This window comes from Plasmodium knowlesi (assembly GCF_000006355.2).
Source record: "Plasmodium knowlesi strain H genome assembly, chromosome: 12".
Classification (NCBI taxonomy): Eukaryota; Apicomplexa; class Aconoidasida; order Haemosporida; family Plasmodiidae; genus Plasmodium; species Plasmodium knowlesi.
Window position 1 is genome coordinate 833,310 of NC_011913.2, and position 18,570 is coordinate 851,879.

The following is an 18,570-nucleotide window of genomic DNA, read 5'->3' on the forward strand; positions in this document are numbered from 1 at the left end:
TTAATGTTTTGTTATGTGGATAGCCAAGTCAAGTACACGGTTTGAGTATCCCCATTCATTATCGTACCATGAGACAATTTTGAAAAAGTTGTCATTCAATGCCAGACCAGCTTTCATGTCAAAAATGGAGGACCTCTTATCGTGCACGAAATCTTGGGACACAACTTCATCTTCAGTGTAGCCCAATATTCCCTTGAGTGGTCCTTCTGCTGCTTTCTTCATGTGGGCGGCAATTTCCTCATATTTCGCTGGCTTTTCCAATCTGCACACTAAATCAACAACTGATACGGTACCAATGGGGACTCTGAAAGCAACACCTGTGAGCTTTCCATTCAATTCGGGTAAGACCTTACCAACTGCCTTAGCTGCACCCGTGGATGCGGGAATAATGTTGGTCAATGCACATCTACCAGCTCTCCAGTCCTTTCCACCCTTGGATGGTCCATCAACTACCAACTGGTTGGCTGTGGAAGCATGGACAGTGGTCATCAATCCCTCAACAATTCCGAATTTGTCATTAAGTACTTTTGCAATTGGAGCTAAACAATTCGTGGTACATGATGCATTTGAAACGATGGTTTGTTTTGGATCATACTTATCATGGTTAATACCCATAACATAAATAGGGGTGTCATCCTTTGGTGGGGCAGACATGATAACCTTCTTTGCTCCTCCCTTAAGATGTGCACTGGATAATTCCTTGGTCAAGAACACACCAGTAGATTCGCACACAACATCAATTCCGTATTTTCCCCATGGGATATTTGCTGGGTCCTTTTCGTGGTGCACAAAGATTTTCTTGTTACCAATGGTGAAGAAGCCATCGCCTGGGGTTACCTCTGCTGGGAATACACCGTGGACAGAGTCATACTTGAGCAAGTAACACAAGTGCTTGATGTCCATAAATGGGTCATTCACCGCGACTACCTCCTATAGGGTTGCGAAAAAGGGGGGGGGAAAAAACCGATCATAAGGGGGGTCAAGTATGTAAACAGTGGTGAGCCCTAGGGGGACTTTACTCCGGGCATCGCACCTTTCACACAATGTAAAAACATATGAGGGGGGGGGTACAAAATGGTGTAAAGAGGAGGAGAATATGGCAGAAACAAAGTATAAATACATTGAAGGTGGTGTACTTGCACGCGTAGCATTGCTCTGCTTCCCCCAAAGGCTGAGCACAGCCTGCGCAAATATCATAACATTTCGGCAAGGTCATAATGTAGAAGATGTAATTTTCACATTCTTTCATTTCTCATTTTTCTCCATCTCGTAATGTGAAAAAACTTACGACGTCATTCCTTTCATAAGCCGATCTGAACACTAAACGTCCGATACGTCCGAATCCATTAATTCCAAGCTTTGTTGCGGCCATTTTGCTTTGGGGGGATGTTAAGTGGTTTTAAGTAAGAAATATACTTATATAAAAAGAAAGCTTTTTAAGGATACGTTATAGAAAGTAAAAAGTTTTGGGAAAATGTCGTTTTACGAAAGGAATGCGTGAAAAAAGTTCAAGGGGAAATATTAAGCAGAAATGTGTTATAAGAGAAAAAAAAAAATGTTTCATTTATTTTGTTTATTGTTTTTTATAATTAATTTTATAAAATGTATTTTTTTTTAAATTAATTTTTTTGGGGGTAGAAAATAATTTTTTAAGAAATGCCAAAAAAATAACGCCAACGAAAATGTTTTTTTAAAAATTAAAAACTGGCTTTTCTCCTCATGGGGCCATTTTATATATATATTTCGACATATGCATGGGGAGGTGCAAAAAAATATATGATAAAAACGTGAAAAAAAAAAGGAGAAAAAGAAGGAATATAACCCCTCCCACGTTATAATGACACCACTTAAAACCACGAGGGTGCGCGTATTTACGCGTACCAAAGCGATACACATATAGAGAGAAAAAATTAGTATGTGCCTAGCAACGAGAAGTTTTATTCCGTTATTTAATAGTACTCCACACGCGCATATGTCGGCGCTTGCGTACAGTGCACATATCTCATATATATATATATATATATATATACATACGAGTAAATTCGCAATTGCTTCAAGGTGTATTCCCTTCCCTACTTCAACGTAGGGCATGCAACGTCAAATATACATATGCTAAAAATAAGCGGAATATTATACAGGCGCATAATGTAGGAAAAACGCTCATGTGCATACGTGACTAACTGGCAATAAATTGCTGCAGAAAGTGTTTTGCACGAGCGCACGTAATTTCTTCAAAAATTGGTAAAGCGAGCAGCCGCTTTTCTTTGGTGCGCGTGGAAAATCCCTTTGGATTATTCCTACGCGCAGAGAGCGCAATTTGAGATGGCGAAATGGCGAGCGGCAACTGCGCACTGCAATCTTCGGCTCTCATTCCCTACGCGTAATGCGCTGTTTCAATATGGGCAAGTAAAAATTTTGCGGACTCTACATGCGCAGCCTGCTCTCTGCGTATATCTTGTAATGCAATAATACATAAGTATATATATATTTATATATATTTATTTATGCATTTATTTATACCATTTTATATATATGTATATATGCGCACTAGCACATGTGGTGCAATTAGCTGCCTTCACACGGTTTGCACGATTTTATTAATACACCTTTTTCCTCTCACAGGAATGGAACTCCTTTATCAGCTTGCCATTCTTCTTTTTAAGACATGATTTAAAAAGCGCTTACGATGTGGACCACATAGGAGTAATAATGGTGACTGATGTTTTGTTAAATCAAAAGGAACATTAAGATATGTTAAAAAAAAAATAAAAATAACAATTGCTTATAAACCAGCGCGGGGCCAAAAAATAATTAGGGACCTCAGGTGGTTATCTTTTTCCTGCGCTATGTTTATATATAAAATTACTACGTTCTACTTTCATGCCTTTGTTTGCACTTTTCCTTATTTGTTCAGTTTTCTTTTTTTATTTTTTGTGGTCACAAAAGTGTGCCTTTTATTTTTACATTCGTTTTGATGAGATACAAGGTTGTATGCTTTTGCGCACACTTTCCGAGATCCTTCTTGTCGCCCCATGTTGCTCATTCCGTGTTGTGTATAAGCGTTATAAGAGCAATGTAACATATAGATTATACCAGGAAGTTACCATTTTAGAGGGGGGAAAAAAAAAAAAGGAAGCACAAAAGGTATATAGCAAAATAAGATAACTGTACTGATGAATAGTAATTGCTTTTTTTTTTTGTATGTGCCTTTTTTGGGGAAAAATGTAGAAAGGGAAAAGAAACAAAAAAAAGAAAGGATGCCACTTCACGTAATAACAGTAGTACTTCACGATTACAAAAACATATTCGGATTCTGGTGAAGTATAAATGTAGGCACAAATGTTTGAACCCTTCGCAAGATAAGATACCCAAATGGGTATATACGTAAATATGTACGTACACCCTTAACCCATGTTGTATTGTCCTCCTTTGATCATTTTTTTTTTTTTTTTCTTTCCCTCTTTGTGTGGTCCATTGTTGCGATTTTTTTCTTTATAAAAAAGCATAAAAAGAATAAAATGGTTTTAAGGTACGTTTTAATGGTGTTCCCTTTTTTTGCTTCATTTTTTTTTTTTTTTTTTCCTCATTTGTTAAATTTGCGTTTTATTTTCTGCAATTAAGGGGGGAAAACTGTTTGAGCGTATTGGTATAGCATGAAAAATTTATCCTATCAATGGGCGGCACATTTTTTTGCAAAGGGACCAATCTCATGTGGAATAATTTTTTTTGATCGAAAAAAGAAGTGCGGACTTGTTCATTCTTTTTACTCCCTTCGCATACCCCCCCAAATGAAGTCTTCTTCTTACACACGCTGCAGGAGCAGCAGGTGTCAGCATTCCTCCGTGGAAGCTAAAGCAAATTGTTTAACCACTTCAAATGTGTAACACACGGTCGCGTGAAAATATCCCAGCACAACTCATGTGTGTGCAAGGCATTCATTTAGTATAAGAACATAAATGATAAAAAAAAAAAATTTCAAAAGGTCATACTATTACTTTGAAAAAGCCTTTCTTGTGTGCATATGCATTTATGTGTCACATGTGAGGAGAAATGTAATCCTCACATTAAGGGAGACCTATCCAAGGAGGTCTTTTCCTTAGTATATAATCTTTACGGCGTGAAGAGCGAATAAAAGGAAGAACTAGGTGGCTAGTAACCTCTATTGTACGTTAAGCAAAAAATGTAACATAGTAGGATACAACGATAAAGATGTATTGAACGCATTTTATTTATTTATTTTTTTTTTAATTCCCGTCTCTACATCCAGCTATTCTAACAATGAGTTCACGTGGCATACGTACCAAAATGGAGATAGCGGAAATGGTATATACCTTCCACACTTTGCATATGTAGTGCAAAAAAATAAACAAAAACGAATACAGCAAAAGTTGCGGGATGATTTCCCATTTTGATTAAATAATAACCGACCAGGAGTATACACCTGAGGCGATTCAGAAGAACGCTATATGAGCAAGTGTTCCGTTTATATTAATGCCAGTTATCACATCGTTGACACGCTTATGCAAAGTCTTCGAACCACGTTATATATGTAAGTGCACATATATGTGTTATACCCATTTGGAAATTTTAAACTGCGCACGGAAAAAATTACATGGGTGTGTTTCATTATTATAACTTTTGTTTTTGTTAATCAATTTTGTACACAAGCGTGCATGTTATAGGGGAAAGGAAAAAACATATTTGTGCGAGGGTTTTTGAAAAAGTTAGGATTCAATGTGTAGTCGTAATTACCAACATAATGATAATACAAAATGATTATTAAGCGGGAGATAAACGAACAGCCATGCTTTTTTTTTTTTTTTTTTTTTTTTTTTTTCCTTTACTTGATCCCCTCTTTCCCCTTTATGCAATATAAAATTTGGGAATTGGCTATATTTCATCATTTGAGCTGTCGAACGTGAATTTAGTTATGTTTGTTAGAACTACGCACAGGTATGGAACACACCCACATGTAACCTGTGTAATGAAAATTTTCTTCTATGAAAAGTAAGGGGAAAAAAAAAAAAAAAAAAAGGACAACATGGAATAAGGATTCTTGGAAAAATCATAAATTCGAATACGTTACTACGTAAGGAGTATGCCTCTTTTAAATTTTGTACGCGAAAAGGTTTTTTTCCCCCTTTGTGCAGTGTACTGACGGAAGATTCAGATATGGTTAAAAAGATGCATACACGTGCTATGTACGTAAGGATAATGGTGTAAATAAAACAAAAGATGGGAATACTCGCATTGTAATAACTGTAAGGTCATGATATAATATAAAGCACGCAAGTACGTCATTTTTCGTGTTCCTTCATGTGCCTTTTTTCATTTTATGGGAATATCCTTAGTTAAAGTAATTACACCTCAGTGCGGGTATTTTAATTGGCCCCGAGTTGATTTGGTACAAGTTCACACTCTTTTTCGTGATTTTTTGGCCATTTTTTTCACAAAATTTTTTGCCAAAATTTTCACAATTTTTTTTTTTTTTTTTTTTGCCATCTTTTTTGCGATATTATTTACTTCACTTTTTGCCCTTTTACGAATGGAACAGGCGCAAATAAAAACGAAATTGTCGAAGATACACGGGGAGTGCCGATAATTTATCCTATGCTGAAATGACAATACCATGTTCCTGTTTACATTTTCAGAGCATACTTAATTATGTGATATGCTCCATTTCAGCATAAGCCTTCTTTTTTTCTTTTTTTTTTTCCGTTTGAAATGACAAGCAGTTTGAAAGGCAATTTTTCCGAAAATCGCTTTTGGTTTTAAGATACGTAATATAAGTTGTTACAGGGAAAGGGGAATTTTCCTTCCGCGAATGTTCCTCCTGGGAAGGTATAACGAGGATGTACGCATAGGAGTGTGCATGGCATAGAGCTTAATACAATGAATAGATGCGCACATAAGAAAGTACCCTCCATACACACATACAACGCGCGCCATTTGGAATACCCCCTCCTCTCCCTCCGTGCAGCCTTTAAATGACAGCTTTAGTCACCGCTAAGGTGGCCACACGTGCAACTCTATTCACACAGAATTTATTTTAAAAAGAAAATCAAGGGTTCCATTGTAAAGCCATGGCAGGTGGTGGAGCGCTAAACAATTTGTTCCCAGGATATAAGGACAAAATATGGCTCAAGCTTCCGTACCACGTAAGGAGAAAAAAAAAAAAAAAAAAATGAGTGAGAGAACGCAAAGTTTTGTAGCACTTTGATAAAAATTGTGTGCACAGATGTAGAGGCACGCCATCGTAGTTGTGCAGAGGAAGTATATCCCCAGCATATCTATAGTAAATTGGCGTCAGGAAAAACAGGGGTATGCCGCTTTACGCTTTCCCCAATAGCAAGGGAACTGCAAGGAATGGTTTGTAGGGCTGTCTTTGATGTGATGCGTTTATCTCTGTAAAGCATATGAGTAAACGCGAACGAACAAATTAATGTGAACCACACTTCCCCCCAACCCGCAGCTCCGAATCCATCTAATTAAATCGTGGAACCAGCAATTCGAAAAGAGCATATCCAAGGCGAAAATAAAAAATAACAAAATAAAAAATTTAAATTACTACCTACTGGACATGTTCAAACCAAATGAAAACTACAAGAACAGACACACGGATTATAAGAGGCAAATATGCAGAGGAACGTTAGAAGAAGGATGTGATTTTTTTCTACCAAATAGGAGAAGCCAAGATAGATTAAAAAATCATTTACAACCATACACAGAGGAAGAAAATGAAGAAAGAAAAAAACATAAATATTTAAATTTAAAATATTACCTACTGTTTTGCTTAGGATTTTCTGTGTTACATAACACTATGCAATCTAGGCCAGTAGCATGGTGTATGGATTATGAACCCCCCCACACACCACACTACCCATTTTGGTTTAAGTCCATGTTTCATTCGCATGACATACCAAGTGTAAGAAGAGGTTTCGAAGTGTACAGGCAAATATGTGCAACGTGTCATTCGATGGAACAGTTACAGTTTCGTAGTTTGGTTAATGAGGTTTATCCAGAAAATAGAATGAAACAAATTGCTGCATCATATGATATAGAAGATGGTCCTGATGATAAGGGAGAAATGTTCACCAGACCAGGAATCTTAACTGATTCTTTTCCAAAGCCTTATCCAAATGAAGAAGCTGCTAGATATGCAAATAATGGTGCATCTCCACCAGATTTGTCAGTCATTACCACGGCTAGACATAACGGACCAGATTATATATTTTCTTTATTGACTTGTTATCGAGATCCTCCTGAGGGAATTCACCTAAGACCAGGGTTGTATTATAACACTTATTTCGCAGGAGGGTCTATATCCATGCCCCCACCTCTACAGGATGATATGATTGAATATGAAGATGGTACTCCTTGTAATGTCTCCCAGATGGCTAAGGATGTAGTCAATTTTCTAACATGGGCAGCGGAACCAACACATGATGAGAGAAAATTAACAGGCCTCAAATTGGTGAGTGGCGCTTTTATTGCTATGGTGTTAATGACCGTATGGCAGAGATTTTTCTGGACCATCTATGCTACTAGAAGGATTGACTTTGGAAAAATCAAGTACCTATAAGGGAGAGATATATCTTCTTCAAAATGGGAAAAACTTATCCAAACGGGGTAGCCTTTTTTTAGTTATCATCTGAAATGTACCCCCATAGGTACTGATACAAATATAGGAAGATCATCTCACTGTACTTGTATACATAATCAAGGGGATACACCAAGTTATAACAGAATGAACAATTTGATGGTACATATTACTTCACACTTTTCGCCGCATCCTTAACCATCCATAGTGACCTCCATAATTTTTTCATGCGCAGGGAACGCTTGCGTGCACATAACATTATGAAGGAGTGTATGTGTGGGGGGGCGCGATTTACACTAGGTAGAGGACGTATATCCCAATATTTAACAGAATGAATGCTCTGCAAAAAAATGAGGGAAAAAAGGCATTTTTTTTCCTTTGAATTTGCAGCTGCACCATGTTGCCATTCCCACATCTTTCAAATGTGCATTTCATAAAATATATATATGTATATATATATATATATTTTTGCATTTCAAATGGATTAACATTTCCTTTACACTACAATGCATATAATGTTCATTAGGGCACCTTTGACAAGAAGGTTTAGAGAAATATTTGTTTGTTAATTTTAGGAGCCGCAGTTCACAGGGCGTTGAGTTTACATTGTGTGTGTTGCTCCTTCGGTGCGCCCTTTTTTTATGCGTGTTATACATTACTATGTATTTTTCTTTTTCTTCTTCTTTCTTTTTTTTTTTTTTTTTAAGTTTCACATTTTTACCTTGTGTAAAAACGAATCAAAGGAAATGCATACATGGAGAAAAAGGAATGTGTTCCTTTGCAAATGAACCCGATTTTTTTTTTTACATTATTGGAAGAAGTCTTTCGAATGTGCTCTCTTTAAGTCGTGGTGAAAATATCGATTTGTGGAAGTTTGCCATGCATGGCATACTTGGAAGGCACACCTGCTAGGAAGATATTTGGAACCCCTAATTTTACCCCTTTTTTTTTTTTTTTTTTGACAACTATGGTAGCGCTTCCCTTTTGCAACAAGCCTCTGCTACTTTCCCAACCCAGTTAGATCGAACCAGTGATATATTTTGTGGCTAATAATTCATGGCGTGTATAAAAATGGAGCGTTCTATGAGAGTTCTCCAGGGGGTAATCCACACCTCTGCTTTGATCTTTCCATAAAAAGGAACAAAAATTAAATGAATAAGCACAGTAAAAACCCGCTTTTGTTTCGCCTATATGCACCCTTAAAATTCTTACACATATGTGAATGTAGATACTGCAACAACGTTTAACATAAGGAGAACTTTCTTCGCTTAGCCCCAGTGCGCTTTTAGAGATGTGCTAAACGGGTTATAATCCATGTCGACTATCCAAATGAGGCAGGTCATTTTTCATAATTTTTCTGCACATTTTTTACTAATTTTTTTTTTTTTTATAATTATGGTGTAGCGAAATAAGGGCTCGCACAGGTTTATCTAAAGACAACTAATGCGTATAAAATGGTAAGAGTGGGGGGCCAGAAAAAAAAAAAAAAAGGAAAATAAATTTCACCACAAGAATGAGTGATGTGATCATAAACAAATGCAAGACATTAAGAACTTAAAAATGGAAAAATTAAAGAAACCATCGCCAAGGGGTGTGTGTGTGTGTGGAGGGCGCGGAAAGCAGGCTGGGTCGAAAGAATATATGAGTGTGTGGTGCGGCAGTAAAAAAGAGAAAAATGTGGAAAATCAGAAAAGTATTAAATACAGGTAAGGTAGCCGAAATAGTGGGTCGCGCAGCAGGGTGTCGAAATGGACAAAGTACACCGAGTCAGCTTAGCGCGCTCTACAAATGAATGGGGAGCTGCTCTTTACGAGCACAAACAGAGCGAAATATGTAGAAAACACAATAAAGAGAATAAGTTGTGAGGAAGGCACACAAAGCTATGCACACTAAAAACATTTGGCCATTGGAAAACAAAACAAAACTTTTAAAATGTTCGTAAGTCCTTTTGTTCAGCAAGACCCAATAGAAATCGTTGTAGTCATTCTGCTTGTACTCCTTGTAAACTTTGGACCCTTCGTTGAAATCTTCGATTAAAATATAGCCAATTAAAAAACAAAAAAAAAATAAACCCATGAAAATAACCCCCATGAAGAACTTAAATATGCGTTCGCAGAAACACTGAGAAAATATTAAGAAGAAGATGAGTATGAGGCTGAAGACGTAAAGTACTAATCCTATGATGGAGAAGAAGAAAATGCCGCTGCAGACGAAGATGCACGCCAAGGTGATGAGATAGGACATCGAGGGGACATACCTGCGGGAGGAGGGAAAAATACTGTTGTAAGTGGGGGGGGTGACATCTCGTTCATGAGCGCGCCCATAAGTGGAAACAAGCTCGATGCATGTGTATGCATGTGAATGCATGTGAATGCACGTGTATGCACGTGTATGCATATATAGAATTGCCAACTCATTAGTTTACATCAAAGTAATCGCCATGGAACTGGTCGACGTGAGCGTTGCCCCCTTGTGAATATAAATGAAAGACATCATCAAGAGGGAGGATGCTAAAATGAGAATGTTCCTTTTTTGCAAATCGTCTATATAATCATCCAGCTTAGCATTAGTGTTCTTAGCATTCACAGTTTTAATCTTCTCAATCGAGTCCGAATATATTTTAATAATTTCATTTTCATGTTTCACTAAGTCATATTTTAAATTATTAAAAAGGGATTTATTATAATGATCAAAAATTTTCTGAAATTGTTCTGTAAACTTCTTTATCTTTTCCGAGCTAGATATAAAAGGGACAGAGTTCTTTTCCATAAACTTATAAAATTTATCATAGAGATCAAAATTGAGACGAACATTTTTTATTTTTTCATACAATTCAAGCAATGTATTTTCCACCAGAATTTTGTGCACACTGGGATCCGACTCCTTTAAGCTACTAAATATTTTCATTAAATCTTGCTTAGTTAGCTTTCTCAAAAGTAAGTTATTTTTAGTGTCCAGAAAAGTTTGACGATCCTTTATAATTTCTATAACCTTTGAAGCATCAAATGTGGATGTATCTGGGAAACCGCTCATGTCTTCACTTGCAGCCGATAATATAACACTATCAGCTTCTTGGATAACAACAGAATTACGGGCTTCGTCTAAATTATTTATTTTATTTAGAAGCATATAATCTGGGTGGAATTTCAAGGCATCCATTATTCCTATAATTTTTAAAGACGTATTTTTGCTTATCGAAGTGGTGTAAACTCCAGAGGCAATTAAAAATAAGGACACTATAAACGACACTAAATATATGGGTCGCAAAAGAGGCTTATAAATGAAATGCCCTAATAAAGAGAAAACAGATAAGGCCGCTGCTCCGATTAGGTTATATATGCTTAGGTAGTATATCATTTTATTTTCGCCATCCGCCGCTGCCTTGTTGAATACGCTCAGCTCATCTTCGTTCACGAAATGAAGCAGAAATATCGACGAGCAGAAGATCAAGCTGACTCCCTTGGACCACGTTCCTATCGCTGTGTTTTCGAATCCCCCTTTTTTTCCATGACTGCATAGGAAACACATTCTTTGGGGGAGGGGGTGAACGTGAGCGTGTGTATGCGTATTATAAACACATTCACGAGAATAATACGTATCTGTACATGCACGTTCGCAATGGTGTGTGTGTGTGTGTGGGGGGGGTTGGGCTAGGAGCTACAACACGTGGCTATGACCGGAAGATGTTATACATGCTCGGTTCAAACTGCACGACCGTTTTTAGTGCACCAACTTTACAACGGTGTGCATTCTCTTGTGCATTTGCAATGGTAGACGCACGTGGACAAACAGGCACATATTCTAATACGCGCCGATGTGTCTATGTATACATTATCCTCGTTCCCCCCAGTGGGCATATACATTCTCCCATTGTCAACATATCACACTGGAGAAAACGGGGAGGCCCCACCCACTCATCTACACCTTTCTGCACATATGCACTTTTTATTGTCTTACTTGAAAGTACTAGGATTCAGTCTACTTCCTTTGGCGATTTCCGTTTATGCATTTAACTAGTAGTATTTTTTTTTTTTCCTTAACGAGATGGTACACTCTATCGTGCTAATTCCTATTATTGTGCGTTACTGTTACGCTCATAGAAAGTGATTCCATTGAATTATCTAAGCCGCACATATACATTGGTGTATATACGGGGGGGGGATTGTGTGTTTTCGCTCTTCATATAAGCAGCCCTTTTGAGAAATTCTCCCTTTTTTTTTTTTTTTTTTTTTTTTTTTTTGCGTTTTTCCAGAAGTGATAAAAGACAAAGGGGAGAAAAAAAAAAACATTTTCTCCATTTCTCTATTTCTCAATTTTTTTTTTTTTTTTCTTTAAATATGTGCCATTATAAAAGAGCTGCCTCAGTGGAAACATAAGTGAGGATAGACTTGTCTAAAGAGAAAGAGCGAAAAAAAAAAAAAAAAAAAAAAAAAAGAAAAGGCGATAAAATGTATGAACTGTTAATCGTCACTACTGTTGCTCTGTCATTATAGCTTTCTATATTATTCCTTTTTAGCGATATGAATAAGCAGCAATGAAGGACGTGCGCACATGAGCAAAGTACCGAGTGATACATGTAAGCGTCATTTCAGGGGCCCTAAATGTATGCACCGTTTTGTTAGAGAAATGGCGACAAGTAGACAAACGTTTTTCTAAGCACGCATATATAAGGGCCCGTCCGTAATCGTAAATACACGCTTATCCGCCCATGTCCATATGTACGAAAAAATGTGTACTTATTTGTTACCCCTTTTTTCTACTCCGCTGTGCTCCCTCATAAATACCCTCTTGGGCCATTACGCGGAGCGCTAGTTCACAACATTGCATGCGAAATGGGCGTGGCGTTGTGTCGACAAGTCTCTTGGAGAGCGGTGCTTATGCAAACACGAATAACGAGTTGCATAATCGCAAACAAAAAAAAACAACAAAAAAAAAAAAAAAAAAAAAAAAAAAAAGAATAATAATAAAATAGTAAAGTAGCAAAATACCGAAACAAATGTATGCGCTTCGTTTTTTTTCCTTCCAAAGTGTTTTCCTCAGATCGGCCGAAATTTGTGCGTAGAAGACACAATTTTTTTTTTTGAAAAATCGCGGAGAATTAAAAATGGAAAGTAAAATAAACCGTGTTCTTAGCCCTTATTGCACCACATCGCATTTGTCCCCTCCATCCCAAGGGCACACACGCTTATTCTAATTTTGTTCGAAAACATACACGACTTTATTTATTATTTCGCACATTCGTTCTATCGTTCGTTCATATCGCTCTCTCGTTGTTCTTTTTTTTTTTTTTTTTTTTTTTCCTTCATGCAGTACCACGAGAAATTATAAAATGGTTGCAGTACTTAAATCTGCCTTATTCCTTTAGAAATATTAAAAACGCTAGCAATGGCGTAATCGTCGCGGAAATTATAAACATATATCTGCCCCAGGTACGTTGCCCTTACTTTTTGTTTCGACCAGACTTGTCATATTGTCTGCTCCCATTTCCCTTCAATTTTGTCGTCCCCCCTTTTTCCTGCATTTCTATATGCCCCCTTTTTAAGGATTGCACCTCACTACATTTCCTCTTTTCCTTTTCTACCTCTTGAAAGACCATCAACATGAACAGCTTGGAAAATGGCTTTGGAAAAGAAATAAAAAAAAAAAACTGGCAAATAATAAAAAGAACATTAACAAGTTTAAGCATATATTTCGATGAAATGGCTGTTATTAATTCGGAAAAAGGTAAGGAAGCTCGGTGTAGTTTTGGGCTCAACCGGAGCGTGGGTATAATTTTTGTGAAAAAGAAAAAAGAAAGAAGGCACAAAATGAGGGGAAGTGACTATGTGTACGCATGCAATCTATGTGTGCATTCATTTTAACGAGACCGCAGGTTGTACCCCCAGATGTTCTCGCATCTACCTTTTCTCCTGCAGATGCCATAATAAATTTGTTTGTTCAATTGTACGAACATTTCAATGGGAAAAAAATAAAAAACGATCTCTACTCTAATAAGGAAGAAAGTAGCAAGTTGTCTGTTCCGTCATTTGCCAGGTCTACTATAACGCAGAAAGTCCGGTGAGTTTTCCTCTAAGTTCACGCCAATTCTTACCTCCGAGATGTTTTAACACGTCAAGGGAGATTTGTTCAAATGTACATGTTGGTTCACCGTCGCGTTTTGGAGTGCCTACCTGCGTACCTACATTGGTGAGTACATATATTAATCCACGCCCCGACGCACATTTACATTTCTCAGCGAAAGCAACGTCCACGACATTGTCGATGAGGAGAAAAAAATGATGAGCACCTATGAAATAATAAAGAGGGAGGAATATGTAATTTGACATGAGTTTTATTTACTGCTGTTCTTACGGTGCATAAGTATGTGTGCACTTCCATGGGCAAGTGCATGTGCAGACGCCCCCCTTAACTGCTAAATCAAAACCAATGCCTTTTCTACCAGCAAAACGCAATGATGAGAACGCGAGAAAAGGAAGAAAAAGAAAACAGCAACAAAATAAAATATAAGGGGAAAAGAACGGGTCTAAATGAGACTTCGATCTTCGAGGGGCTCGAAAAAAGTAGCAGTATCATAACCATAAATGATATTAGCAGCTATATGGATTACACCGACATCAAGACGGTGAGTTTTTCACCCGAATGTGATCATCTCCTCAATGAAATGGCTGTAAAAATTGCTGTAAAAATGTCTGCCAAAATGGTTTATGCAAACAGGCCTTAGAAAGTAAAACACGCAAAAAAAAAAAAAATAAAAAAAATAAAATAAAATAACCCCCTCGGTTAATATGCCTCTGTGTTAGCTTGACTCATTCATCAAAGACAAGAACAACTTGAAATCAGCGGCGTTTATGAAGTAATGGAGAGGGTGCGCAGACGTTTCGCTAGGAAGGATAGTCAGGGCGTACACACAAATGTTGCTAATTACACACAGGTTTAATTAGCATGTATAATTACCTGTATGCGCACTTTTAATCCTCTGCTAATATAGTCGTAAATTTGCTTTAAATCCAATTCGTTGCTGAATTCCTTACCGGTGCACTTTTTTAGAACTACGAAAGTGACGAACGAGGGTGAATTTCAACAGGTAGACAAGAAGGGATATACAGGTAGGACTGCTCTTAACCATGTGCAGGGGGTAGAGCGAACCCGGATATGTGCAAAACAGAGTAAACACCATGTAGTGCACATTGCTACCCCTACATGTATGCTCTCCTTTATAGAAGAAAACATAGAGGACATCATAATGGAGGTTTTAGCGACAAGCTTATCCGATTATAAAATCGAAAAAAATGACCAAGAGGACGACAAAAATGCGCCTGTACGAACCGCTAACATGAAAAAGGGGAGTTATAAAATCGCCACATTTGAGTCATACGATGAGGAAAGTATAAATAATTTGTACGAAAGGTTCTACGCCCTGTGTGCCTTGAAAAAGCAAGGTAACGTTTCCGGCTAGTTGATTCTTGATGTAGGCCTGAAAAATGCTTTAAGGGGCTTAACAAACCAAGTGAAAATAAAAATGCCAAAGCTTTGCTCCTTTCCTCTTCTTCCCAGAATTGATAGACAAAATACTGGACCAGCTGTCACTCTTTAATGAAAACTTCCACTTAATACTATCCTTGAGGGGGTACCAGTTTTTCCACCTGTGGAGATTGTTTCATCCTGGTACGTGAAGGAAGAGGGTAAATCATACAAAAACGGTGGATAACACATCTCCACTTACAGTACCCTCTACTTAAGGAAATCGTTCCTATATAGAGAAATTACTTTATTTATGTTACGTCTTGTACTAATGGACCATACCTTTATTGTCTCTTCTAAAATTATCTTACTTTTCCAAAGTCCTTTCAAGCGCAAAGTGCGACTACGGAGTTTTCACTTCCATTATGAATTATCTAAAGCAGCTCCTGGCTTATCTCAAAATAAACGACACAACGACGAGTGAAGTAAGTGGCGGAGTTTCTCGCACACGTGGGTGGTGTGAGTGTGTGGGGTTGCATTTGTATATCTATCTCTGCGCAGGGGGAGATATATCTTTGGGGATAGTGTAGATACGCGGAAGACAACAGTGGAATTCTCCGAATATTCTTCACTATGCATTACTACCATTGTGTCCAAACAAATGAAGGACCTCCCCTCAATGATAATAAAAAAAAAAAGAAGAAGAAAAGAAAAAAAAAAAAAAAAAAAAAGAAGAAAAAAAAAAGAAAAAGAAAACGCTTTCCTTTATTATGATGAATTTTTATCTGTAGATAATTTGCAACATAATATTGAAAGGATTGTTCGTACTAGACACCAAGAGGAATAAAAACATCCGAAGTTTCTGTGAACTAATAATTTTGTTAATAAATAACGATAGGCATTCATTGATGAACATTTTGAGGGTGATCAAAGATAACATGTCGTTGGATTTCTTTTACCTTTTTCTGTTGACCCTGTTGGCCAGCCCAGCCAAGTCGCTGATACATGTAAGGAACCCGCAGTTAGATAACGAAATATTTGGGGTACAGTATTCTTATTTTCCTTTCTAGTTTTTCATTTATTATTATTTATTTTATTTATTTATTTCTATGTGCCCCCCTTTAACTCTTCCCGTAAAAACACAGCAAAAGGATATGAAAGACATTTACCTCTACTACATATTCGCTGGACTGCACACAAGCAGAGAGAACATTATGTAAGATAATGTTTCATGCAGCCTGGCAAAGTACGTTCGTTGTGCCCTTTGTTGCTCTGGCAAGCCATGACAATTTTGCATTTCTACTTTTTTTATTCCGCTCCGAGCAGGTTGTACACCTTGGAAATGCTAAATATGCTTAGTCTGTTAGATGTCTATCCAGAGATAGTTCACCTGGCCGGTATGCCCACAGAACTACGTCATCTGGTCCACACCCATGTGCGGTTACATAGGCCCACTCAATTTTCCAACATTACAATTTTATATATGCACTTCATTTTATCACCTCCCCGCAGGTCTACTGCAAAACATACTAGATATGAACAACATAAATTATGATACCTATCTGTTCACCATTAGCTGCAATGTGCTATGCAAAATGAAGGAGAATCAGGTAACGGAGCGAGGCTTTACCAGTACGATAATGCTTATGGAATATACGTAAAAATCGTGCAAAAGGGGATATTCCTCATGCGGAATATAAAGGGGTTGCTGTGCAATATATATATATATATATATTGGTGCATCTGTCCAACCTGTATCTTGACCGCTTACAGAAGGAAAACCCCTACAACGCAGAGGAAGCCCAACTCATGGAAATTTGCTTCGAAGTCTTAAGACGCACCAAAGCGAAGTAAAGTGAATGATGGAAAAAAAAAAAAAAAGTTAAGCATGAGACGTGCATCGCACAAGAAAAACATAAAAATTTTTTTGCACTTTTTTCTTCCTCCCTTTTACCAGGAAATTGTTATACTTTTTTTTCTTGTACTCTCACAAGATACTGAGCACGCAAGATAATTTTCTTGATCTTTATTTGAAGGTAATTTTGTACATAGAGAGAGAGATAGAAAGAATTGCACGTGCGTAGTACCGATACGTTATCTCATTCCATCAATTCTTACCTGCGCATTGCGTGTAATCACTCACTTGTGCACCCCCAATTTCCCCTTCATATAACTAAATGGAAATGCACAGCGATACAACGAATTGAGCGATGAGGAACAGAAAGTTCTCCTCAGCAACAACATTTTCGAAGCGTCATTTAGACAAATATGCAGTTGTAAATTTGTCCAGAAGCATTTTTCAAATATTTTTTCCGAGAACTTGAACAAGCTGAACGAAGAAAGTAATCTGTCCCTTTTACACTTACTATTAACAAAGGTTAGATGAGGAGAAAATTTTTTAGCGTATCTCTTTCTTTAAAGGGAGTGACTTTTATTTCATATATTTTTATTTTTTTTTGCAATTTTTACGATTTTTTTGGTACTTAAGGGAAAGTGGAAAACTGGCCCGTTTTTGAGAATACTAAAAAATTACATAATGTATAACAGTAAGTTGAAAAAAAAAAGAAAAAAAAAAAATGGCGCAAGGATGATTTGTTTGACCTTTTCTAATTTTCCTTTAGTCATTTTTGAAGTGTTTATTTGCACACTTAAGAAATACGTTTTTGTTAATCTATAATTTTCAGAAAATATGGAAATGCCCGCTTATCTGAATATATACGAAAAGATTTATGAATATACAATTCGAAATGTATTCTTGGAGAATTCCCCGGATTTTGACTTATCGAAGGAGATAGTAATAAAATAGCACACGCCCCCCTTTCTACTATATTGTTGTTTCTTTTTTTTTCGTCTATAAATAAGTGCGTTCTTTTTTTTTCTGTGTGTATACCCCTTTGTGAAGTGGCTACTTACGTAGAAGCACAAATATGAATGTGCATGCTTGTATGTGTATTTTTGCACAACACTAATGGGGAATAGAACTGCATGCGGAAGAAGGGGCATTGCGCATTTGCTAAGCATATTCCATCTCCTATTTTATGCGCAGCTAAATTTTTTCTGGTTCTCGACAAATGATGAATTAAAGGCTCAGTCATTCGAGGTGAGTGGGGGGGAAAAGGGAAAAAAGAGCGCTCACTGGATGGAAAATGCGCTCCACATACGCACTTGCAATAAAAAAAAAAGGGAAGACTCGTAAGCACTGCTTTATTTTACTTAATTTTGTTTAACTCCATTTTGTACATGCTATGTGCAGATTTCCCTGAGGCATTTTGAAAATTTATTTTTAGTGAACAAGCATAACTTGGGGACACATACAAAAGAGTATCTTGCTCAGTTGGAGAAAGGTAAGCTATGCCAAAAAAAAAGGAAAAAGAGAAAAATCCCCTAATTTTATGCTTCCATTTTCAGAGTAAAATTGGACAACATAATGCTTCGGAAATAATTACATAACGAAATTGTGTGAAATTATAATTTCTGCAGATGCCTACTTAAAAAAGTTTGTGCATTGA

The 18,570-nt window shown here is 37.1% G+C and overlaps 4 protein-coding genes across 4 annotated transcripts; 2 read left to right on the plus strand and 2 right to left on the minus strand.

Moving 5' to 3' along the window:
• On the minus strand, positions 1-1,372 carry PKNH_1218700 (glyceraldehyde-3-phosphate dehydrogenase, putative; the record flags this gene model as incomplete). The annotated part of the gene is made up of 2 exons (XM_002260203.1): positions 1-930; positions 1,289-1,372. The coding sequence occupies 2 exons, from the start codon at positions 1,370-1,372 to the stop codon at positions 1-3; spliced, it is 1,014 nt and encodes a 337-aa protein (XP_002260239.1).
• Positions 1,373-6,083: 4,711 nt separating this feature from the next.
• PKNH_1218800 (cytochrome c1, heme protein, mitochondrial, putative) lies at positions 6,084-7,582 on the plus strand (the record flags this gene model as incomplete). The annotated part of the gene is made up of 2 exons (XM_002260204.1): positions 6,084-6,158; positions 6,473-7,582. The coding sequence occupies 2 exons, from the start codon at positions 6,084-6,086 to the stop codon at positions 7,580-7,582; spliced, it is 1,185 nt and encodes a 394-aa protein (XP_002260240.1).
• A 1,800-nt stretch (positions 7,583-9,382) lies between these two features.
• Positions 9,383-11,128, minus strand: PKNH_1218900 (uncharacterized protein; the record flags this gene model as incomplete). Its single annotated transcript, XM_002260205.1, has 2 exons — positions 9,383-9,857; positions 10,026-11,128. The coding sequence occupies 2 exons, from the start codon at positions 11,126-11,128 to the stop codon at positions 9,383-9,385; spliced, it is 1,578 nt and encodes a 525-aa protein (XP_002260241.1).
• Positions 11,129-12,704: 1,576 nt separating this feature from the next.
• PKNH_1219000 (conserved Plasmodium protein, unknown function) lies at positions 12,705-18,570 on the plus strand (the record flags this gene model as incomplete). Its single annotated transcript, XM_039114058.1, has 23 exons — positions 12,705-12,711; positions 12,911-13,029; positions 13,192-13,324; positions 13,516-13,657; positions 13,836-13,914; positions 14,043-14,222; positions 14,401-14,453; positions 14,648-14,706; positions 14,821-15,039; positions 15,155-15,265; positions 15,443-15,546; positions 15,853-16,068; positions 16,207-16,277; positions 16,388-16,458; positions 16,574-16,671; positions 16,835-16,911; positions 17,019-17,097; positions 17,253-17,438; positions 17,550-17,607; positions 17,746-17,855; positions 18,108-18,161; positions 18,315-18,405; positions 18,542-18,570. 23 exons carry the CDS (start codon positions 12,705-12,707, stop codon positions 18,568-18,570), a joined length of 2,346 nt encoding a protein of 781 aa, XP_038969810.1.